Here is a 25,917-nt window from a genome sequence, read left to right as displayed (position 1 = left end):
CTTGCGACTGTTCCACCCCAACACCCATGCATCTTATAGGCGCGCAGCACACCGTAAGATTGAGGGTTTTTTATAGAGGTTTACCTTCCTCGTAATCCAGGCGGTCAAGCCAAGATTACCATTCCCCGCAGCACACAACATTCCACTGCCGCGCCATGCGGTGGTCGCTGAAGCATGTCCGGGGGTTACGGTGACAGGAGACTGGCGGCGCTGACCAGTCCCCAGCTCAGGACCCCGGGGTCGCCAAGCCCGTACTCAGCAAATGAATGCTGAGCCCCTGGGGGGAAGACATCAAGAAAGAGCTATCAGAATCATGTTTGGATGCAAACCTAGAGACTCCTGTAAACCTCTGTTTATGATTTTTGGTATCTCTCCTTTACCATGTGTCTACATTATGTGTCTACATTATATAAACCCTCCTATTCTTCAAAATAAATGTAATAGGTAAGGACCACATCCAGTGACTTGCTGGTTACTACATATATTATGAATGCAGGGCAGGCCACTTCAGCAAGCGTAGTGCACACCAACATTCGAACGGTCTACCCACAGAACCCGAGAAGGACACCAAGGGCAGCATCATCTCTCACCGCAGTTACCTAGAGTGCCATGCATATGGGGCATGAGTCCAGCAACACCAGATGGAGGCAGTATCTTTATAAGGCTATACAGTTTTTAATGTTTCCTAAATTTGTAACTATCTGCTCTGTACTGTTGCTGCTGTCACCCTGCGACTCTACCTACATTGTATCTGTTACTCCATAACCCAATAAATTCTTATTTCTTTTATGGCTTTATGTTTGCCTGTGTTCCTGGTTAGAACACAAGTGGTCACTAGGGAGAGTAGGATTTTTGTATGTTTCGAATCTTATAGTTTTTCTGCCAATCAATTCTGCCATGGATGTCTACTCCAGTCATTCCTGCAACAACAGAAGATGAACATGGCGGTGTTGGAATGGTTGTTTGCTATGTTGATTCAGGCCTTGCTGCTGGTTGTTCAGCCACTCCCATTCCCACCCTACCATGAATCTTTGCCAACATTTTGTTGCTGTTCAAGTAACCAGCAAGGAGGTTTCTAAAGCTCTTTTCTTATCATTGATATCCCCTCTTATGTATCACTTACTGTGCCAGTTAGCTCCTCTCCAAGACCAAGCATTACTCTCTTTTGATGAAATGTGTAGTTTGCGGTCAGCCTATCACTGCAAACATACAGAAGTGATCACTGTGCATGTTGAATTCTACCAGTGACGCAAACAGAAATTGTACTGTGCTTGGGCGACTGAGTTACATAGCCCCAGTCGTAATGTAGATTCATCACAGCTAAGTATCAGGTGTCATATGCAGACATAATGGTCAGAGATGTAATTGTTCATTCAGCCTTAGATAAGGAAGTGTGTCAGTGTGCCTTTCAACTTGAGGACCCTACAATGGAGGTGGTTTTCAATACTGCGCAGTTGTTCTGAGGCCTCCCACACCTGGGCTGCCAATTAGAGGCCTGGAGTGATGTTGCCATTGTCGACAGCATGCAACCCTGACACATGGACCAAGCACACAGGGGGAAAAGGAGGTAGCCACATAACAAACAATCCAATAGGGCCAAACATGTCATTGCAGTAGAAACAGTGAACGACACTTCCTTCAGGCACCTCTACACTGAGATGACAAAACTCATGGGATATGTGCTAATATTATGTCAGATCTCCTTTTGCACAGTGTAGTGGATCATCTCCAGTCGACAAGTCACTGGAAGTCCCCCGCAGAAACATTTAGATACACTGCCTCTATAACTGTCCGTAATTGCGAAAATGCTGCTGGTGCAGGATTTGGGCACTAAGTGATGCCTTGATTATGCCCATAAATGTTCCATGGGGTTCATGTCGGGCAATATGGGTGGCCAAATCATTTGCTCGAACCACCCAGAATGTGCTTCAAACTAATTGTGAACAACTGTGGACCTGTGATATGATGCATTGTCATCCATGAAAATTCCAAATATTGAAGGAGGGGGGGGGGGGGGGGGGGAGGGACAAGAAGTCCACAGTTGGCTGCAAATGGTCTCCAGGCAGCCAAACATAACCATTTACAGTCAAGGATTGGTTCAGTTGAACCAGACAATCCAGTCCATTCCACGTAAACACAGCACACACCATTATGTAGCCACCACCAGCTTGCACGTGCCTTATTGACAACTTCGGTCCATGGCTTTGTGAGCTCACATTCATACTCAAACCCTACCATCAGCTCTTACCAACTGAAACAGGGAATCATCTGACCAGCCCATGGTTTTGCAGACATCTAGGGGCCAACCAGCATGGTCAGGAGCCCAAGAGAAATGCTGCAGGTGGTGTCATGCTGTAGTCAAAGTACTTGCTTCTGTTGTCTGCTACAATAACCCATTAACACCAAATTATGTGGCACTGCCCTAATGTCCTAACGGATATGTTTGATTTCTGGTTATTTCATGCAGTGTTGCTTGCCTGTTAGTACTGACAACTATATGCAAACACCACTGCTCTCGGGTATTAACTGAAGGCTGTCAGCCACTGCATTGTCTGTGGTGAGAGGTCATGGCTGAAATGAGGGATCCTTGGCACACTCTTGACACAGTGGACCCCAACATATTGAATTCCCTAACAATTTCCGAAATAAAATGTTCCATGCCTCTTGCTCCAACTACCATTCTGCACCCAAAGTGTGTTAATTCCCATCATGTGGCCATAATCCCATCAGACATCTTTTCACATGAATCACCTGATAGCTTCACCAATGCACTGCCCTTGTGCACCTTGTGCACACGATACTACTGCCATCTGTGTATGTGCATATCAATAGCCCATGACTTTTGTCACCTCAGTGTAATTTTGTACAGCACAAGCAGCCAGATAGCCCCAAGCACTGGACCACTTGGTAAATGTAACCAAAAATATCACATAGCAGCAGTATGTTGATTTCTGCTGCACCCCCTCTCTGAGTCATTTCAGGAACCAACGGAAGTTAATATTTATACTGTTTCATTGTTGAGTTTGCCATTCTCTGAAGGCCAGAACAAATTTTTTGTAGAAGTGCCCATTACTACTTTACAGAGGCCACCTGGTCCCTACTCAACTTCTGAACCTACATCAGGCATCAACCATTTATTGGTAAGCTATAAAAAAACAACAGATACCTATTCTCAGCAAACGCATGGCTGATGCAGTTTAGAAGTCAGCTGTTCGGTTGATTATGTCCTTGCTGATTACTTAAAACTTGTCTGGGTTAGATGCTTTTGCTGCTATTGGTTTTTTATTAAAAATGTATTGCAGCTGGTGTCAAATCAAGTGCCATATCACAAATTGGACTCCTTGTGTTATGAGTTTTCAAATCTGTTTGTCACAGGGTTATGTTGTGCATAAAATTAAACAGCATGTCACCCTCAAACCCTCTGCCTGCTTGCACCCACTGTTTCTGGGTGCAGCTGGTGCCAGTGGCTTCATATGACCAGGTTACGACAGAAATGGATTGCTTTATATCATTGGGAGCGATTAAACTTTCCTCAAGTGAATGGGTTATACCCTTAGTGATTGTAAATAAGCCTTCTGATCAGCTTCAGCTCTGCGGCGACTTCAAGGTCACTATTAATACTTTCATAGACACTTACACCCTATTTTGCCTAAAGAAACTACTCACAAAGTTGGTAGGCTCAATTCTTTTTGAAAATCGACTTGGCAAAAGACTACCTTCAGATTCCTTTGGACAGGACATCAAAACCATTGCTTGTGGTTAATACATCTTTCGTCCTTTAACAGTACCAACAGGAATGTTTGGGAGTGCAAGTGCACCCACCATATCTCAACATTTTTAGAACAGGTTACACCAGCTGTTAATCATTGCATTAACTACCTTGATATCATCGTGACAGGTGCGATCATGGAGGATCACCTAAACAACTTCTGTTCCTTGTTTATTGTTTTCTGGGGGCCTCAAATACAATCTTGCTGGGTCTCACTTTTTCCAGCTTTCCATAGTTTATTTGCATTGTAAAATTTCAAGGCCTTTCGTACACACAATGGCATTCAGCATGTCATGGCACCTCCCTTTCATCCACAGTCGAATGGAGGTGAAACTCTTTGTCCAAACATTTAAGACACGGCTGAAGCTCTGCCAAACTGCTGCACGGCTCTCAGCTGTAGATGCTTCTCAAGCTCTTGCTGCTGAGCAGGTGTCACCCACCTGCACCAATTTCATTAACATTCACACCAGGCTTGCCATTTTCGGTCAGGGGCATTCGATGGTGCCCTCAACAGATTTCAGCCATCTCAATATTCACACCGAAGATCAACTCATGCCATAACACCAGAACCAGTTGCATGCCAGGAGAGATGCAGAGCCCTTTCTCTAGTGTGGGTTTGACAGCTCATCCTTAGTTTGGCCCTGGTCACTCAGGGTGTTGGGCAGGCCTGTCCATACCTGCCTTCCTTAGTGAACACCACTTCATCGGCACCAGCAGAGGGTTTGCTTCCCATGACCAGTCCGAGCACCTCCCACTGTGCACACCAGAGAGGATGTTAGCCAGTTCTCCATTTCTAGAGACTACCCACTTCTTCAGTCCGCCATTGTCAGTGGCTGAGCGAATGCCACACATCATGGACTCTGATGTCCAGATGGCTCCTGCCCCCCTATCAGTGGTCTTGTCCACTGGTCACCCTTGGGTCTGCAGGTAGTGGGGGCACTCTTGTCCCAGTCACTTTCACCAATACACACTGGTCTTGGCTGCTGCCCCTGATGCTATCTGCTATAACAGAATCACTGATGGCAACATCTGGTCCTTCCCCCCACAACGAACGATGAGTGCAGTAGCATACTACTATTCCTACTGCAAACACAAGTCGGGTCACTATCACAAGCATAGTACATGCTGACATTCAAATGGCATGCCCACAGATACCCGAGGTGACTTCCTGAGGCTGCACCATGACACCATGACCATCTGCAGTCACAAGGATCACCATGTGTGCACACGATGAAGCCGGCACCACTAGATGGAGACAGCATCTTTTTAAGTTTATATATGGACCTCCAGGGTCTCTGTTGTTGTTCCATAAGTGAGTAGCTCTTTACTTTGTCTTCTTCTTCTTGTTACTCCATGACTCTGCCTAAATTGTATTCTTCCTGTCACTCCATGACCCAATAAATTTACATTTTTTTATGATGTGTGTTCCGTTTAGAATGCAGCAAAGTACACAAAAACCCTGGTACTCATGAACACTTTACCAGAGAGAGGAGAAAACAAAAGGTTACATATGATCCACTTCAACTCATATATGGTACTTTCAAAATGTGGTTTAAAACTTTGTTACTTCTTGAAAATATAAAAGCAATAACTCCAAATCAACACATATGTGTGCTAAAATGGTACTTTCAGAATGTGGGTTACACTTTGTTACTTCTTGAAAATATAAAAGCAATTACTAACACCTGGCAAATTTTTTAAGTCATTTTTACAGCATCACAGCTTTTACTCCATCGAAAAATATTTAAATTCACAAAATGTACTATCAAAATGAGAGCTGCATCAAACCAGCCTCTGGACTGAAGACCACAACAACTATAAAAAGACTTAACATATGTGGTGTATTGTTGTCTCTTTGATAAGTATGCATATCACTTTCACCTGTATATTTATAAACTGATTTGTCTAATGTCTTACATATAAGCTGCTTTGTAGACAACTGGACCAATAAAATACAATCTACAATCTATCACCCAATACAATTACATGCAATATAAAACTGTATGGACTACATACGTACACTACTAAATTAGTGCCCTCACAAAAAAGTGTTCAGCAGCTATCAAATCTGATCCACTTTTCAGTACAGTTGTACAAAACACTATTCCTGTCAGACAATAGTTTGTTCACAGAAAGCATACATGAATTATTAAAAAATAAAATCATCACTATAGCAGTTCCAAGAGTTATTCAGGTAGCATCACTGGCACTTTGCTAAGGTGGTTCACTTCCAGAAAACACACAGCTAAACACAGCTGAGCTTAAGATTCATATACAGCACCAAAATTACTGAGACGTTTTCCCATGGCCATATTTATTAAATATTCTATAAATATATCAAGTATCTAAATCTTCTTCCTAAGACTAGAAATAAGTAAACAGTAGCAATTACAAAATATCTACAAAGTAAAATGTTTCAACAAGTGGTGTAACACCATGACTCACCTGATGGTAGATTCCAGTCTCTTCAAACTGATGATTTTCATCGCACACTTCAATTCTGTAATAATCAGCAAGAACATTCATGATACACCTCCTGTCCCAATCATCTGTGACTCGACCACCATAGTTAATGTGACCAGCAGTGTACATAAGAACCTGAAGGAGATAAACATACTTTATTATTAAATTATTTTTTCTATTGCTTATATGAAATGAGACACAAAAGCATCATGGCACAGCTGGAAGATCCGAAGTAACAAATGACGGAATGAATAAATATTCTTTCCATAATGAACACATACATTCTGCCTATTCGCAGATGATATAATATCACTGCTGTGTTACTATTTATCATCATGACCAATTGTGTGATACGGAATATGGATGCCAGATTGCCTCTAAAGTAACATCAGGACAGGTTGTTCCCCGCCTGTTTATGCTATCAAATTCCATTTACTGAGCATGTAGAGGAGTGTTGGGCAGCTGGGCATTGCAAAGTTTTTTTTGTTTCTTTGTGAAAAAATTTAAAAGCTACTACATACAACAGTAACACTGCATTTTGTTATGTTGTCTTGTCCTTTACATCTGGTTAACAAGCAGCCAATAGCCCTCAGCTTATACATATGGTGCAGGGTGGGGAGTTTTATTGAGAAGGAGGGGGTGGGAGAGAGGAAAGATGAAAGGTTTTAACACTACCGCACAATGTAAAATGCCAAATATAAGCTTAACTTGCAGTAAGCATTACCCTCTGGGAAGAATTTGAAATTGATCATGTGTTAACCTAATGGACAAAGGATATCATGTCTGAATTTCGTACTATGGCAACTAGTAGAAAGCAGAAAGACTTTAATTTTGTAAGAAATGAAAGCAATAAAGTTCCCTCAAATGAAATAATAAAGGATCACTAGCCTAATTATGCATAATAATATGAAAACATTATTTTCAATGGATTTAAATATACTCTTGCAAAAGGGACTTTCATAAATTCTGTTTTAGTAAAGTGCAATGAACACACACAACTACCAGGTGAAATGTACAGTGGATAACAGTAGCTATTAATAGCATAGGTTAGCAATCACAGAAATGTAAGAGAGACTTTACTCCTGTTAACTATAATTACTACCTCAACCATCAATTAATTCAGCACAATATGTTCTCCAAGACCTCACGAGACTAAGTGGCATCTGACAAGTGTTCAAGTTTGACTAACACGTACACATCACAAATGCAATAATTTAACACTGTACTAAGATATTTCATGTTACTCTACTGTGGAAATGTTCCAGATTTGAATAGCAAAAACCGAATTGAAATTAACCTTTTCCTACTAGCAAAGATTAAAGTGGGGGCCCTTAAACTGTCCCTTTCTTTATAAGCAACTATGCACATATTTCAGAAAGAATTTGCATCACATAAATGCTGAATTACAACCCCACTTAAGATTATTTAGTCTTCAATGCTTTATAACAATTTACACTAGCAATATTCTTATTTAGCTTCGGAAATAAATTCAAGGTAAAGCAAAGTTTCAGATAGGTTTAGCATTATGTGCGTTTTTCATTACATGCTAAGCAAGTGATTTTAATTATCAACATTTATACTCTTTAGCACTAAACTTTGGCAAAATCAAAGTAGTGGCAATTCACAGCAAAATAAAGTTCTTTTAACAAGTTTAAAATAATGTGCCTCTCTCTTTAGCTATGAAACAAATGATGTTACTAGCAACTTTTATATATTTTAAAACTGAAACTTAGGCACATTTAAATAGAAACAAATTTGCATTTCTTCATAAATAGGATAGTCAGTCTTTAGCACTTTTAGGATAGGACCCCACTTGGTATCATGAAGAGGACAGTTTCAAAGTTCAAACACGAATTTTGCAACACTTGAATTATTATTGCAAAAGCACACACAAGCACACTGGTTCATACTGGCATACATATGCTTTCCAAAGTAGGCGGAGCAGTGGCGCAATAGAGGTGGCAAGCACATAGTGGCTATCAGGTCTCCTTCTGGCAGTTTTAAGCTCTATTTAATTCTTCTTGGCAACATATTCATCATCTTTAGAGCCTTTCCAAATGCAAGAGCACCATTTTACAGTGGAAACCACATCCGAGGCCATTCCATCATAGATTTGGTTTCAGAATGCCTCACCAGGCACCTGCAGTGTTGACTATGCGACTGCTGGCCACTGACTGCTTAATGTACTCTCTCTCTTGCTGCCCAGATTGACTGCCACTTTCACGTTTTCTCATGTGCCAAGCCCCTTCCATAGTGGAGGGGGTTCCCTATGTCTTCTCTATTTCACAATACAAGATCCCTAAGTATGAACCAGTGTTCTACATACAATTTCGTTTTCACAACCAGGTGTGTTTAATAAAGTTTCATTATTTTGGCACATTGTTAAGTTAAAACAAAATATGCATCACAATTTTCCATTTCCCTCCAACAATTCAAAGAACTTAACATGTAAAGAGTAAACACTTCATAGTTATATACACTTAATTACACTGTACTAACTACTCACAATCGATAATAGTGTTACAAGGTCAATCAATAATGAGGTCCATTGAGATGGAAAACATGCTTGACATGGGAAAGTATGGGGAAGGAAATTGACGATATCTGTTTCATAAGAACCATCCGATATTTGCTGTAAGCAGTTAGGGAAACAAAGGAAAACATAAGTTTGGATGTCTGGGCAAGGATTTAAACCCCCATATGCTTGAATGCAACTAGACAGCACACCACTGAAATAAATATGTAATTGTACTTCCTCTGAGAATCAATACAGTTGAAAGTGGAACAAGTGAGCCTCAGTTACTCAAAGTGGATCTGAATCTTTCAGTTTGCCACTGTGGGGTTGGCAATGAAATCTGCATTTGTCAGGGCAAGCATAGAGAAGAATGACACTCAGGAAGGTACGGCAGGGCAATGCATCAGGTTCTTGCTCTGACTCATATACGTAAGAAGCAGTGGGGTTTTGATAAGACTATAATCAACGAACATCGAAGAATAAATTCAACAAATAGCTTCAATTCTCTCTCCTCTTACACATGAAACTGTAAGATGACTGATCAAAATGAATTCCTGGTCTTTCAGAGCACTTACAATTAATTCTGTTCCAAGCATTTGGTTAGAGTAGTTATTTACAATTAAGAAGAAAAAGGGAAGAGAAAGGGAAGGTGTAGTTGCAAAGATTGTGGCTGAACTTTGTTCACCATGACTGTATATAGTATCAGGTGCCTCACTCCTCTTTTGGGGTACACATCTTGCTATTGCACAGCATTTGTAGGTTTTCACAAATTTAATTTTTACTGATCTTGGGTTGAGATGAAACACAACCAACAAATACTAATTCACTTGTGCTTGATTCGCCAGAGCCATCGTCCAGCTGAGTGGTCAGCGCGATGGAATGTCATACTTAACGCCCCGGGTTCGATTCCTGGCTGGGTTGGAGATTTTCTCCACTCAGGGACTGGGTGTTGTGTTGTCCTTATCATCATCGTTTCACCCCCATCAGCATGCCAGATGCCAAAGTGGCATCAACTCGAAAGACTTGCACCAGGTGACCATTCTACCTGATGGGAGGCCCTAGCCACACGACATTTCCATTTTACCAGAGCCATCCATTAAATTCCTCTGACAGGGAATAATATTATTTGGTATTCTTTCAGCAGAAAAAAGAAAAATTGTACCTCAGACTGTCAAGTTTGAGACACTCACTTTTCTAGTCCAGTGAAAGAGGGGCATCAGTTTCATGAAGGACATGGAGGCACAAACACCTCTTTGAGTACAAGTAAACTGAAAATAATGATGTTCTATGTGGGATTCTTAAAGGGCAAAGTGTGTGAATATCTCCTTAGCCACAATATATCTCCCATGAAATTTAGAAATATTACAATCAAAGAAATAGAAGACATTATACTATCACTAAAAAATAAAAATTTGGTGGACTGGAATGGGATACCTGCGAAAGTAATTAAATCAGTGTACAAAATAGTAAGTCCTCCAGTAGTTGAATTAATCAACAAATCATTTGAAGAAGGTTGTTTTCCAGAATCATTAAAATACGCGGAAATAAAACCACTTTTTAAGAAAGGGTCAAGAGAGATATGGGGAATTATCATCATATCTCCCTCCTTCCAGTGCTGTCAAAAATTTTCGAGAAAGTATCTGCTATCCAAACTTTATTATTTTGTGCAATCAGTTTGGCTTCCAGCAAGGGAAAAATACACAGGTGCCATAAATAATTTCATAGAAAAAATTAGCACAGCTCTAGACAAAAAAGTAAAGTAGCCGGAATTTTCTGCGACCAGACAAAGGCTTTCGATTCTGTAAATCATTCCTTGCTAATCCACAAACTAGAAAAATATGGGATTAAGGGTGCAGTACTTCAATGGCTTACTTCTTACTTATCTAATAGAAAACAAAGAACAATCATCTCTTTAAATGGTGTAAACTACCATTCAGACTGGAAAACAATAACACAGGGTGACCCGCAAGGTTTGATCCTCGGTCCATTTCTCTTTCTATTATATGTCAACGGCTTACCATTAAACATAAATTCGCCATCCGTTCTGTTTGCTGATGACACGTCTGTCTTGATAGAAAGCGAAGAAACAGAAACGATTCCTGATAGAGTCACTGGTACATTAGACAGGCTAGAGTCATGGTTCCAGTTTAATGGTCTGAAGCTTAACATATCAAAAACAAACTTGATTGAATTCAGAACCAAACAGTCAAGAGACCAGAAAATTAGTTATCATAAAACTGAAGAATTAACAGAAGTGCATTCTGCCAAATTTCTAGGTCTACACCTCGATAAGAATTTAAACTGGAACACACATATTGAGTACCTGTGCAGCAAACTGGGTAGCTTTGCATATGCCATGCATATATTTTCAAGTGCTACTAACATGTCCACTCGCAAAGTAGCATATCTAAGTTACTTAAGATATGGCATTATTTTCTGGGGGAGCTCCAATAATATATCTCGTGTACTGAAGCTCCAGAAGAAAATTATCAGTAATATGTGCACTGCACAGCAAAGAGAATCATGTCATCCATTATTACAGAAACTAAAAATTTTAACTGTCCCCTCCCTATACATATATGAACTAATGATATTTTTACACAACAAACTGGAATTGTTCATTAGAAACCAATGTGATCATCCATACAGTACAAGTAATAAAGATAATTTTATGCTTCCTGTTGGTTGGTTGGTTTGTGGGATTAAAGGGACCAGACTGCTATGGTCATCGGTCCCTTTTTCCAAAACTTCAAACACCCACACAGAATAAAAATGAACAGTGGACATGACAACAGACGACATAGGAATAAAGATGGCCAACCATAGAGACAAAACAGGAAAAGCCAACCACCTTCCTGCCCACAGATTGAAATTATACGCTCAGTACCCACAATATATGGGCATGAAAGTCTACAACAAACTTAAAGGCAAAAACATTCTAAACATGGAACTAGGGATACTAAAAAAGAAGTTACATGAAATTCTTATACACAAATGTTATTACTCATTAGAAGAGTTCATCGAAGATGAACTGATAATTTGAGCAGAATCCAACCGCAAATTAGCATTATATTGTGAAAAAAAAAAAAAAAAAAAAATGGCATTTCCAGCAAGGTACTTAAAGCTTGTTCCCCACAGATAAGTAGGATTCTCAGCCACGTATAGTTAGAAAATGTTTTCAGTAACATTTTTTTATGTCATGTACTTTAAAGTTTATCCTTTAATTCCACCTACCACACAGTGTCACATCAACTCCTTGAGCGAAGCCAGGTACCGCAGCTAGTAATATATATTTTAATTAATTACTACTTATCTCAATTCATTGATATTTGTACATCATTGATCAATTTCTGTTTCTTCATTTCTGATGAAATCTACTTGCACAGAAATTTTTGGTCTTCACTGGGTAGTGGTAGTAATGATCCCATATTGTGACAGATTTGTCCTTGGACTGAAAAACATAATTGATTTCATCTCTGTCAGCCTCGATCAAAGTGACACCAAAAGAAGTCAGTTGGAAGCAGGTGTTGTACACTTTTATATTTTGAAGAAATTGTTTTGATTCTGGAGTTTCCCAGGTCATGTAATGTAAAACTTACTGCAGAGATACTTCTGGCGGTGGTAATCAAATTTTTCCATTCATACAACAGTATCCTGGTGTTTCTCTACAGAATTTTTTTGCATTGCAAAATTGGCAAATGTTATCCATTTTTACAATAATGACATATTTGTGTTTGTTACACTCTTTCTTCAGGTAACAGTGGAATGCCACATTTGTTAGATTGTATAGTTTACTTGCCCTTGTCCACACTTCTCATAGCGTGATATTTTCATGGCTGTCTTGAGTTATAAGTCTCTTATTATAAGATTGTGTCACAATTTTTGATTCTTCAAACTGTTCATTTCATTGTTTTTTGGTTTCTCTGGTTCTCATGGTGCTCACTGTCGTTCGTTGGGAACTTAAAGGTGCTTTGTGCTCTTTGTCTGTTTCCTTTTTTTTTTTTTGCTGTTGTTTTTGTTTTCACCATTTTGCTTCAGCACTGGCACAATCTCCTCTACATCTACATCTACATGGATACTCTGCAAATCACATTTAAGTGCCTGGCAGAAGGTTCATCGAACCACCTTCACAATTCTCTATTATTCCAATCTAGCTTGGATCAAGGAACAGTCAGAATTGTAGTTGTAAATTGTTGTAGTTGTGCTGGGAAAGCCCCTGAGCTTCAAGCACTAATAGAAAGCACAGAAGCTGAAATCGTTATGGGTACAGAAAGCTGGCTAAAGCCTGAAATAAGTTCTGCAGAAATTTTTACGAAGTCTCAGACGGTGTTCAGGAAAGATAGATTAGGCAGAATTGGTGATGGAGTGTTTGTGTCTGTCAGTAATGGTTTATCTTGTAGTGAAGTCGAAGTAGATACTCCGTGCAAATTGGTATGGGTGGAGGTTATACTTAACAGCCGAACTAAGTTAATAATTGGTGCCTTCTACCAACCCCCAGACTCCGATGATATAGTTGCTGAACAGTTCAGAGAAAATTTGAGTCTCGTAACAAATAAATACCCCACTCATATGGTTATAGTTGATGGGGACTTCAACCTTCCCTCGATATGTTGGCAAAAATACTTGTTCAAAACTGGTGGTAGGCAGAATACATCTTCTGAGATTGTCCTAAATTCTTTCTCCAAAAATTATTTCGAGCAGTTAGTCCACGAACCAATGCGAATTGTAAATGGTTGCGAAAGCACACTTGACCTCTTAGCCACAAACAATCCAGAGCTAATAGAGAGCATCATGACTGATACAGGGATTGGTGATCACAAGGTCGTTGTAGCTAGGCTCAATACCGTTTCTTCCAAATCCACCAGAAAAAAACGCAAAATAATTTTATTTAAAAAAGCGGATAAAGTGTCGCTAGAAGCCTTCCTAAGAGACAATCTCCATTCCTTCCGAACTGACTATGCAAATGTAGATGAGATGTGGCTCAGATTCAAAGATACAGTAGCAACAGCAATTGAGAGATTCATACCTCATAAACTGGTAAGAGATGGAACTGATCCCCCATGGTACACAAAATAGGTCTGAACGCTGTTGAAGAGGCAACGGAAAAAAGCATGCGAAGTTCAGAAGAACGCAAAATCCCGAAGATTGGCTAAAATTTACAGAACAGTGAAATTTGGCATGGACTTCAATGCAAGATGCCTTTAATAGGTTCCACAACAAAACATTGTCTTGAAATTTGGTAGAAAATTTGAAAAATTCTGGTCATATGTAAAGTACACAAGCGGCAAGACGCAGTCAATACCTTCGCTGGGCAGTGCCGGTGGTACTGTTACCGATGAGTTATTGAACGCAGTTTTCCAAAATTCCTTCACCAGGGAAGACGAATCTAATATTTCAGAATTTGAAACACGAACAGCTACTAGCATGAGTTTCTTAGAAGTAGATACCTTAGGGGTTGCGAAGCAACTCAAATCGCTTGATACGGGCATGTCTTCAGGTCCAGAATAACTGATGATGGTCGAAGTATGAGAGGATATAAAATGTAGACTGTCAATGGCAAGGAAAGCGTTTCTGAAGAAGAAAAATTTCTTAACATCGAGTATAGATTTCTGAAAGTATTTGTGTGGAGTGTAGCCATGTATGGAAGTGAAATGCGGACGATAAATAGATTAGACAAGAAGAGAACAGAAGCTTTCAAAATGTGGTGCTACAGAAGAATGCTGAAGATTAGATGGGTAGAGCACATAACTAATGAGGAAGTACTGAATAGAATTGGGGAGAAGAGGAATTTGTGGCACAACTTGACTAGAAGAAGTGATATGTTGGTACGACATGTTCTGCAGCATCAAGGGATCACCAATTTAGTATTGGAGGTCAGTGTGCAGTATAAAAATCATAGAGGGAGACCAAGGGATGATTACACTAAGCAGCTTCAGAAAAATGTTGATTGCAGTAGTTACTTGGAGATGAAGAAGTCTGCACAGGATACAGAGCATAGAGGGCTGCATCAAACTAGTCTCTGGACTGACGACCACAACAACAACAATATCAAAAATGGTTCAAATGGCTCTGAGCACTGTGGGACTTAACATCTGAGGTCATCAGTCCCCTAGAACTTAGAACTACTTAAACCTAAATAACCTAAGGACATGACACATATCCATGCCCAAAAAAGATTCGAACCTGCAACCGTAGCGGTCACTCGGTTCCAGACTGAAGTCCCTAGAACTACTTGGCCACTCTGGCCGGCACCAATAATACCAATTTCTAAATCTGGTACTTCGGTTACATTATTTCCAGCAACGCCAATAAAATATGTGTTAAAATCATCAGGACTGCAAGCATTTAACAGGGCAGTAGGTATTTTTCTGTGTCCATTAACCAGTACCTTTGCATGGGCTGCGAACTTCAGAAATGAACCAAACATTACATACCTTCTTGGCTGCTTATTACTTCTTTATTTTCTTTTACCTTTCAGATAATAACAATGAAACATAGCTTTGTCCCTGACATGTGTTGCTGTTTTAACTCGGTCATTTAGCAGCAAAACAGCACACTTTATGTTTTCCAGCTTAGGACTGTTCCATACTTTGTCTCTGCCTATTTTTCTTCTATTTTGTAGTTTATCTACCGAGCGAGGTGGCGCAGTGGTTAGCACTCTGGACTCTTCATTTGGGAGGACAATGGTTCAAACCTGCATCCAGAAATCCTGATTTATATTTCCATGGTTTCCCTAAACTGCTTCAGGCAAATACCTGTATGGTTCCTTTGAAAGGGCACAGCAGAATTTCTCCCCCATCCTTCTCTAATCTGAGCTGGTGCTCCATCTCTAATGACCTTGTTGTCGACAGGATGTTAAAATGCTATCTCCTCCTCCCTTGTAATTTATCTAAGGAATTCATTGTGGTTACAAAAGGGGAAACAGTTGTCAAAATTAAAAAATACATTTAAAAGCATCACCGGTTCCAGTCCCACAACTTCAGACTGTTAATCACTCATGACAAGCACATTTTTGAAGATGAGTGAGTTGTGCAAATTTTTAATAATGTCATATGTATGTCCTCCATCCAAAAAGTTCCAAGACCGATTTTAATCTTGGTGTACACATGATGTCAGCACAGTTACAATTGTGGCAACTGTAACTAACAATAAAAACAGATGTGCATTTGACCAGTCAATTTGTGAGCAGCCAGTGTTATGAAGTGGTTGTGTGGCCATAGTGTGTCAACATTACAATGGAGCAACATCTCTAAATTAAGGTTAAAGACATTCTCCAGAATGCTTTGGAGACGAGAAAAGTGTGTGCGAATTTTGTCCCACACACTGTGATCCCCAAACAAAAACAATGATGGATGGATGTGGGATGTGACTTGTTTGAAATGCAAAACACAGGCAATTCCTTTCTGGATAAAACTCATCATGAGTAATGAGACTTGTTACCAAAACAAACATATCACAAAATGATGAAGTGCAGAAATTCACATGATGTGTCAACACATTGATAAAAATGAAGTAAATGTGACATACAATTTGAACAAGTTCCCAAATAAAGACTTTTATGACAGTTTCATGTGGTTGTATGAACATGCTGTGCATTGTACTAAAGTGCGAGAAGACTATGTCGAATACCTGAAACATTGAAATCACCGTCTTAACTTTTTCTCTATTTTGTATTAATCCAATATCAAAACCTTATGGACTGAAGGGGTACAGTTTGAACAGTGGCTCATGAATGATTTGACTTTGCTCAATGAGGTGAACATGCTTACTGCTTTGACATGACAGTACTTATTTATTTGGGTCTAGTGCTGTGATCTCCTACACACATGTAGGACAAGTCAAATATAATAAATAAGCAAACATGAAAATTAGTTATGTTTTGTCTGAAGTCTATGCATTATGAAGACTTGTGAAGAACCGCTGAAGTGATGGGAGGAGCTCTGCTCATACTCTCAGGAGATTTTCAACAAATACTTTCAGTCATTCCCAAGTCAGTACCAGCAGATGAGATCAATGCATGCCTTAAAAAAAGCCCATCTCTGGCCACATATACAAATACTGTGACTAACAAAAAATACATGAGTTGAACTATCAACAAACAAAACAACAGCACATTTTGCTCAATGACTTTTACAAATACATGAGGGCACATATCCTACTGATCAGACGAATGGCCTCATTAAACACAACAGTGAATTCTGCAACATAGCCACTGTTGAAAATGAACTCACCGACCAAATTTAAACCAAACATTGTTCACAACTATACCAGACTGGATTGGCTATTTGAAAGGGCAATTTTGCCAACTAAGAAGAATATTGTCAACAATATCAAGTTTAATATTCAAAAGAAAATTCCTGGTGAAGAGAGAATATACAAATTGATCAACATGATGGTAACTGTTGAAGAAAGTGTGAACTTCAGTACAGAATTTCTAAACTTTTTGCAAGTACCAGGAATGTCATTACACTGCCTTTGACTTAAAATTGGGTCTCCAGTTATACTACTCAGAAATCTAAACTCACCAAAAATTATATAATGGAACAGCTACCGAATAACATCATCAGAGCTGAACTTATGTCTGCAAAGTACAAAGAACAATCACTATTTATCCCCAGAATACCACTGATCTCTACTGAACTACCATTCCAATTTAAAAAACTGCAATTTCCAATCAAACTAGCCTACTGATTTTCAATTAACAAAGCACAAACACAAACTTTAAAATATTTTCACATCAACCTCAAAGACACTTGCTTTTGTCACAGTCAGCCATATGTAGCTTGCACTCAGGTAGAAAATTCGAAAAATTTGTACATATATACCTCAGATAAGAAATGAAAAATGTTGTTCATAAACAAGTATTGTAAATAGTTATAATGTGTTTTCAATAATTTTTTACCTCTTATATTTTAACAAGTATTGTAAATAGTTAGAAAATGTTTTCAGTAACATTTTTTTATGTCATGTACTTTAAAGTTTATCCTTTAATTCCACCTACCACACAGTGTCACATCAACTCCTTGAGCGAAGCCAGGTACCGCAGCTAGTAATATATATTTTAATTAATTACTACTTATCTCAATTCATTGATATTTGTACATCATTGATCAATTTCTGTTTCTTCATTTCTGATGAAATCTACTTGCACAGAAATTTTTGCTCTTCACTGGGTAGTGGTAGTAATGATCCCATATTGTGACAGATTTGTCCTTGGATTGAAAAACATAATTGATTTCATCTCTGTCAGCCTTGATCAAAGTGACACCAAAAGAAGTCAGTTGGAAGCACTTTTATATTTTGAAGAAATTGTTTTGATTCTGGAGTTTCCCAGGTCATGTAACGTAAAACTTACTGCAGAGATACTTCTGGCGGTGGTAATCAAATTTTTCCATTCATACAACAGTATCCTGGTGTTTCTCTACAGAATTTTTTTGCATTGCAAAATTGGCAAATGTTATCCATTTTTACAATAATGACATATTTGTGTTTGTTACACTCTTTCTTCAGGTAACAGTGGAATGCCACATTTGTTAGATTGTATAGTTTACTTGCCCTTGTCCACACTTCTCATAGCGTGATATTTTCATGGCTGTCTTGAGTTATAAGTCTCTTATTATAAGATTGTGTCACAATTTTTGATTCTTCAAACTGTTCATTTCATTGTTTTTTGGTTTCTCTGGTTCTCATGGTGCTCACTGTCGTTCGTTGGGAACTTAAAGGTGCTTTGTGCTCTTTGTCTGTTTCCTTTTTTTTTTTTTGCTGTTGTTTTTGTTTTCACCATTTTGCTTCAGCACTGGCACAATCTCCTCTACATCTACATCTACATGGATACTCTGCAAATCACATTTAAGTGCCTGGCAGAAGGTTCATCGAACCACCTTCACAATTCTCTATTATTCCAATCTAGCTTGGATCAAGGAACAGTCAGAATTGTAGTTGTAAATTGTTGTAGTTGTGCTGGGAAAGTCCCTGAGCTTCAAGCACTAATAGAAAGCACAGAAGCTGAAATCGTTATGGGTACAGAAAGCTGGTTAAAGCCTGAAATAAGTTCTGCAGAAATTTTTACGAAGTCTCAGACGGTGTTCAGGAAAGATAGATTAGGCAGAATTGGTGGTGGAGTGTTTGTGTCTGTCAGTAACGGTTTATCTTGTAGTGAAGTCGAAGTAGATACTCCGTGCAAATTGGTATGGGTGGAGGTTATACTTAACAGCCGAACTAAGTTAATAATTGGTGCCTTCTACCAACCCCCAGACTCCGATGATATAGTTGCTGAACAGTTCAGAGAAAATTTGAGTCTTATAACAAATAAATACCCCACTCATATGGTTATAGTTGATGGGGACTTCAACCTTCCCTCAATATGTTGGCAAAAATACTTGTTCAAAACTGGTGGTAGGCAGAAAACATCTTCCGAGATTGTCCTAAATTCTTTCTCCGAAAATTATTTCGAGTAGTTAGTCCACGAACCAATGCAAATTGTAAATGGTTGCGAAAGCACACTTGACCTCTTAGCCACAAACAATCCAGAGCTAATAGAGAGCATCATGACTGATACAGGGATTGGTGATCACAAGGTCGTTGTAGCTAGTCTCAATACCGTTTCTTCCACATCCACCACAATTTGAAACACAAACAGCTGCTAGCATGAGTTTCTTAGAAGTAGATACCTTAGGGGTTGTGAAGCAACTCAAATCGCTTGATACGGGCAAGTCTTCAGGTCCAGATTGTATACCGATTAGGTCCTTTCAGATTACGCTGATACAATAGCTCCCTACTTAGCAATCATATACAACTGCTTGCTCACCGATAGATCTGTACCTACAGATTGGAAAATTGCGCAGGTCGGACCAGTGTTTAAGAAGGGTAGTAGGAGTAATCCATCGAACTACAGACCTATATCATTGACGTCACTTTGCAGTAGGGTTTTGGAGCATACACTGTATTCAAACATTATGAATCACCTCGAAGGGAACAATCTATTGATATGTAATCAGCATGGCTTCAGAAAACATCATTCTTGTGCAATGCAGCTAGCTTTTTATTCGCATGAAGTAATGGCCGCTATCGACAGGGGATCTCAAGTTGATTCTGTATTTCTAGATTTCCGGAAAGCTTTTGACACCGTTCCTCACAAGCGACTTCTAATCAAGCTGCGGGCTTATGGGGTATTGTCTCAGTTGTGCGACTGGATTCATGATTTCCTGCCAGGAAGGTCGCAGTTCGTAGTAATAGATGGCAAATCATAGAGTAAAACTGAAGTGATATCAGGTGTTTCCCAGGGAAGCGTCCTGGGACCTCTGTTGTTCCTGATCTATATAAATGACCTGGGTGACAATCTGAGCAGTTCTCTTAGGTTGCTCACAGATGATGCTGTGATTTACTGTCTAGTAAGGTCATCTGAAGACCAGTATCACTTGCAAAGCGATTTAGAAAAGTTTGCTATATGGTGTGGCAGGTGGCAGTTGACGCTAAATAACGAAAAGTGTGAGATGATCCACATGAGTTCCAAAAGAAATCTGTTGGAATTAGATTACTCGATAAATAGTACAATTCTCAAGGCTGTCAATTCAACTAAGTACCTGGGTGTTAAAATTACGAACAACTTCAGTTGGAAAGACCACATAGATAATATTGTGGGGGAGGCGAGCCAAAGGTTGCGTTTCATAGACAAGACACTTAGAAGATGCAACAAGTCCACTAAAGAGACAGCTTACACTACACTCGTTAGTCCTCTGTTAGAATATTGCTGCACAGTGTGGGATCCTTATCAGGTGGGATTGACGGAGGACATCGAAAGGGTGCAAAAAAGGGCAGCTCGTTTTGTATTATCACGTAATAGGGGAGAGAGTGTGGCAGATATGATACGCGAGTTGGGATGGGAGTCATTAAAGCAAAGACATTTTTCGTCACGGCGTGATCTATTTACGAAATTTGAGTCACCAACTTTCTCTTTCGAATGCGAAAATATTTTGTTGAGCCCAACCTACATAGGCAGGAATGATCATCAAAATAAAATAAGAGAAATCAGAGCTCGAACAGAAAGGTTTAGGTGTTCGTTTTTCCCGCACGCTGTTCGGGAGTAGAATGGTACAGAGATAGTATGATTGCGGTTCGATGAACCCTCTGCCAAGCACTTAAATGTGAATTGCAGAGTAATCATGTAGATGTAGAAGTAGATGTAGCATAGTGTGCGGAAAGAATGAACACCTATATCTTTCTGTACGAGCTCTGATTTCCCTATTTTATCGTGGTGATCGTTCTGCCCTATGTAGGTCAGTGTCAACAAAATATTTTCACATTCAGAGGAGAAAGTTGGTGATTGGAATTTCATGAGAAGGTTCAGTCGCAACAAAAAAACGCCTTTCTTTTAATGATTTCCAGCCCAAATCCCGTACCATTTCTGTGACACTCTCTCCCACATTTCACGATAATACAAAACGTGCTGCCTTTCTTTGAACTTTTGCAATGTACTCAGTCAGTCCTATCTGGTAAGGATCCCACACTGAGCAGCAGTATTCTAAAAGAGGACAGCCAAGTGTAGTGTAGGCAGTCTCCTTAGTAGGTCTGTTACATTTTCTAAGTGTCCTGCCAATAAAATGCAGCCATTGGTTAGCCTTCCCCACAACATTTTCTATGTGTTCTTTCCAATTTAAGTTGTTCATAATTGTAATACCTGGTATTTAGTTGAATTTACTGCTTTTAGATTAGACTGACTTATCTTGTAACTGAAGTTTAACGAGTTCCTTTTAGTACTCATGTGGATGTCCTCAGACTTTTCATTATTTAAGGTCAACTGCCACTTTTCGCACCATTCAGATATTTTTTCTAAATTGTTTTGCGGTTTGTTTTGATCTTCTGATGACTTTGTTAGTCGATAAACAACAGTGTCATCTGCAAACAACCAAAGACGGCTGCTCAGATAGTCTCCCAAATCGTTTATATAGATAAGGAACAGCAAAGGGCCTATAACACACCAAGCGAGGCGGCGCAGTGGTTAGCACACTGGACTCGCATTCGGGAAGACGACAGTTCAATCCCGTCTCCGGCCATCCTGATTTAGGTTTTCCGTGATTTCCCTAAATTGTTTCAGGCAAATGGCGGGATGGTTCCTTTGAAAGGGCACGGCCGATTTCCTTCCCAATCCTTCTCTAACCCGAGCTTGCGCTCTGTCTTTAATGACCTCGTTGTCGACGGGACGTTAAACACTAACCACCACCACCACTGCCTATAACACTACCTTGGGGAACTCCCGAAATCACTTTTGTTTTACTCGATGACTTTCCATCAATTACTATGAACTGTGACCTCTCTGACAGGAAATTGCAAATCCAGTCACATAACTGAGACGATATTCCATAACACGCAATTTTACTACGCGCTGCTTGTGTGCTACAGTGTCAAAAGCCTTCTGGAAATCCAGGAATACGGAATCGATCTGAAATCCCTTGTCAATAGCATTCAGCACTTCATGTGAATAAAGAGCTAGTTGTGTTTCACAGGAACGATGTTTTCTAAACCCATGTTGACTGGGTGTCAATAGATCGTTTCCTTCGAGGTAATTCATAATGTTCAAACACAATATATGTTCTAAAGTCCTGCTGCATATCAACGTTAATGATATGGGCCTGTAATTTAGTTGATTACTCCTACTACATTTCTTGAATATTGGTGTGACCTGTGCAACTTTCCAGTCTTTGGGTACGGATCTTTCGTTGAGCGAACGGTTGTGTATGATTGTTAAATATGGAGCTAATGCATCAGCATACTCCGAAAGGAACCTAATTGATATATAGTCTGGACCAGAAGACTTGCTTTTATTAAGTGATGTGAGTTGATTCACTACTCCAAGGATATTTACTTCTATGTTACTCATGTTGGCAGCTGTTCTTGATCCGAATTCTGGAATATTTACTTCGTCTTCTTTTGTGAAGGCATTTCAGAAGGCTGTGTTTAGTAAATCTGCTTTGACAGCACTGTCTTCGATAGTATCTCCATTGTTATCCTGCAGAGAAGGCATTGATTGTTTCTTGCCGCTAACATACTTCACATATGACCAGAATCTCTTTGGATTTTCTGCCAGGTTTCAGACAAAGTTTCATTGTGGGAACTGTTATAGGTGTCTTGCATTGAACCTTGTCTTTTACATTTGGACACTGTCTAAAATATAAATCAAATCAACGTTTTATTAATAAATATGCTAAATACACTTTACACAGTTTTCACACTTTTGACTACTCACACTTCACTGTCCCCCCCCCCCCCCCCCCCCCCCCCCCCCCCCCCCGCCACTCACTGCCCTACTTTTTCACAATTCTTGATCCTTCAGTTTCATATTTTCAATGTTGTTTTTGTTTTTGCCAAGTTACTTCGGAACTGGAAAGATCTCCTCCTCTTTTATGTTTAGGGCATTGTCTAAAATATACATCAAATCAACCTTTTATTAACAATACATCAAATCAACTTTCCATTAAAAAATGCACTAAGCACCCTTTACACACTTTTCACATTTTATTTTCAATTTGTATTTGGTCACTGTAGTACTTTGAATACTCACACTTCACTGTTTGTTTTTATTCATTCACTGCTCTACTTTTTCAGTTCCTTCCTTCATCACTCATAAGAAACTGACATTCACAACCAAGATGGGCCTTTCTTTATATACCCTTAACAATGGGTAGCCCCACCAGTAGCAAATTTGAGAACATGCCAAACAGACTTTGAATTGTCCCCAATGTTCGACAACATTTGAGTGTGTTCTGGAATGATTCACAATGATCTAGGATGTTCCAGATCTTCACAAACATTCTGGAATCTTCTCAAATGTTCCAGATTATTCCCACCACTCCAGAACATCCCATATCCTTGTGGAACATTACAGAACATTCTGGAATGTTGTGGAACACTCTCAAATGTTCTGGAATGTTCTTGAATTTTCCCAAATGTTCTGGCAGGTTCTAGAAATTTCTAGATGGCGAAACTTTCCAACTCTTACATCTTCAAAAGCATGCCCTTCAGGTAAAAATGGGAACCTTCTACATGAATGGGGGATAGAGGGCTACCATACCATATAACTCCCTTGATCCTATGGGGACTAATTTCAGAGTTTTAGCAACATACACATTGTACACTTACTTTTATAATATAATACTGATATTAATTAATCACTATAATATAGAACACCACACAGATTTTTCAAAATGAGTTACAAACTCTTCTACCCAGGAATTAATTAACATATTAACAACTGTCCATCATAAGTAACTTCAGCTTGGTTTTAATTATTGGTTAAATGTCTGATTGGAGTGAAAACAATACTCCCTATGAATTACACAATGGATTTTTGTGCAAATTTTCACAGGCAAATGAAATAGAGAAATAGGGTTTCAAATTGATAAGTGTGAGGTATAGTCTTTCAAAATAATATTTACTTGCTTAAGTAATCATGATAATTAATAAATTCTTAATTAGTGATTTGAGGGAAAATTACCCAATGAATTTTTGCTCAAAATTTCATCGCCAAATGAAGTGTGGGAAATGGGACAAATAGGGTATCAAATTGACAAGCATGGGACGCAATTTGCAAAAAATTATTTACTTGCTTTAGAGTACACATGACAGTTGGTAAAAATTTAACTAGTGATTTTAGGGAAAACTTAAACATTTTACAAACAGCTGCTGCTAGCTATGTAAATGAAGAGTCACAAAGTTCACCTGTCATTCAACACCATCTTTGCCTCTGTACTTCCGCCTCGACTGACATCTCTGCCCAACCTCTTTGCATTTACATATGTCTGCCTGTGTCTGTATATGTGCGGATGGGTATGAGTGTGTGTGCGAGCGTATACCTATCCTTTTTTCCCCGAGGTAAGTCTTTCCACTCCCTCGATTGGAATGACTCCTTACCCTCTCCCTTAAAACCCACATCCTTTCATCTTTCCCTCTCCTTCCCTCTTTCCTGATGAAGTAAACTTGGGTTGCGAAAACTTGAAATTTGTGTCTGTGTTTTTTATTGTCTCTATCAACATACCAATGCTTTCATTTGGTAAGTTACAGCATCTTGTTTTTATATATATTTTTCCCACTTGGAATGTTTCCCTCTATTATATTTAAAATATAATTAACTTATATGTTATAAAAACTTTTAGACAATAATATATAGAAGTCTATAACTACCCAGGGTGAATAGCTCCACATTCTATCATTGCTAAATATTCAGTCATTAATAGTCACTTTTAGCTGCCATAAAGCAGTTAGTTACAACTAGTCACCTAATTAATAAATGTAAACATAAAGAACCTGTGTTAATATTGCCACTCACTGAACTGTGTTAGACTCAGTGCCATTGTATTACGAAGCTATTTTTTGATGAATGATAGACAACATAAAACTGGAAATTGATTATCATTTCAGAGTCAGTTGTAAAATAATGCATACTGATTGTAACGTCTGTTATTTCAGCTTACTGAAAATTCCTAGCATTATTTAATAAATCACTGATCGTGGGTGAAAGAGGACTCCATATTAGGCTTATAGATCAGTAAAATTACAATAAGGTGATGCAGGTATTAAAAGACAGCTGTGTTTCTGGTCCTAGTCTTCCTTGATGCTTTCATAGTAAAAGATTGTTGCTTATAATGCACTGAAACCTATTATCATCTTTGAGAAACCACTAAGATATGGTACAGAGATGTAACTGTTCTTTGTTGATTCCTCTGCCTGCAGGGAGGAAGACGAAACCATGATTGTACTTGGGGAAACCTTGGATAAATGTATTGAGAGCACTCACCAAATTCATTGAGTTTCTTGATCTCAAAATTGACAAAATACCTGAAGATAAACAGTAGTATAAATATAAGACACACACGGCTACATTGCCTTGACAATGTAGTTTGAATGGGACGAGTGGTATTTCTGGTGGAGAAAATGACAGGAACAAGGAGAGCACTAGTGCAGCAGGCAAGGTAAGTTGTACATGGCAAAAATTGTGGTACAAGACTGACGACAAGGGGGAGGTGGGAGGGAAAGGGAGACTGCAGGGAGAATGCTGTGGGTGTAGATAAATGGAGTGAAGTGGGACACATGAGGATAGAGTTGAGATAGATGTGAAACAGGTTAATGTCAGGAGGATGTGCCATAAGGGTAATTACAGATTACAGCTGTGTAGTTC

At 39.1% G+C, this 25,917-nt stretch overlaps 1 protein-coding gene across 1 annotated transcript in view; it reads right to left on the bottom strand.

Moving 5' to 3' along the window:
- LOC126417029 (dynein axonemal heavy chain 1-like) overlaps positions 1–25,917 on the bottom strand; it is a gene marked incomplete at its 3' end in the record, with an annotated part of 951,942 nt that overhangs the window by 39,084 nt on the left and 886,941 nt on the right. The window contains exon 59 of the mRNA XM_050084920.1: positions 6,215–6,367. Coding sequence (XP_049940877.1) covers positions 6,215–6,367 — 153 coding nt within the window. The remainder of the gene's footprint in view (positions 1–6,214; positions 6,368–25,917) is intronic.

The sequence above is a fragment of the Schistocerca serialis genome, chromosome 8 (assembly GCF_023864345.2).
Source record: "Schistocerca serialis cubense isolate TAMUIC-IGC-003099 chromosome 8, iqSchSeri2.2, whole genome shotgun sequence".
Lineage (NCBI taxonomy): Eukaryota > Metazoa > Arthropoda > Insecta > Orthoptera > Acrididae > Schistocerca > Schistocerca serialis.
This window is presented reverse-complemented; position numbering and strand designations above follow the sequence as displayed.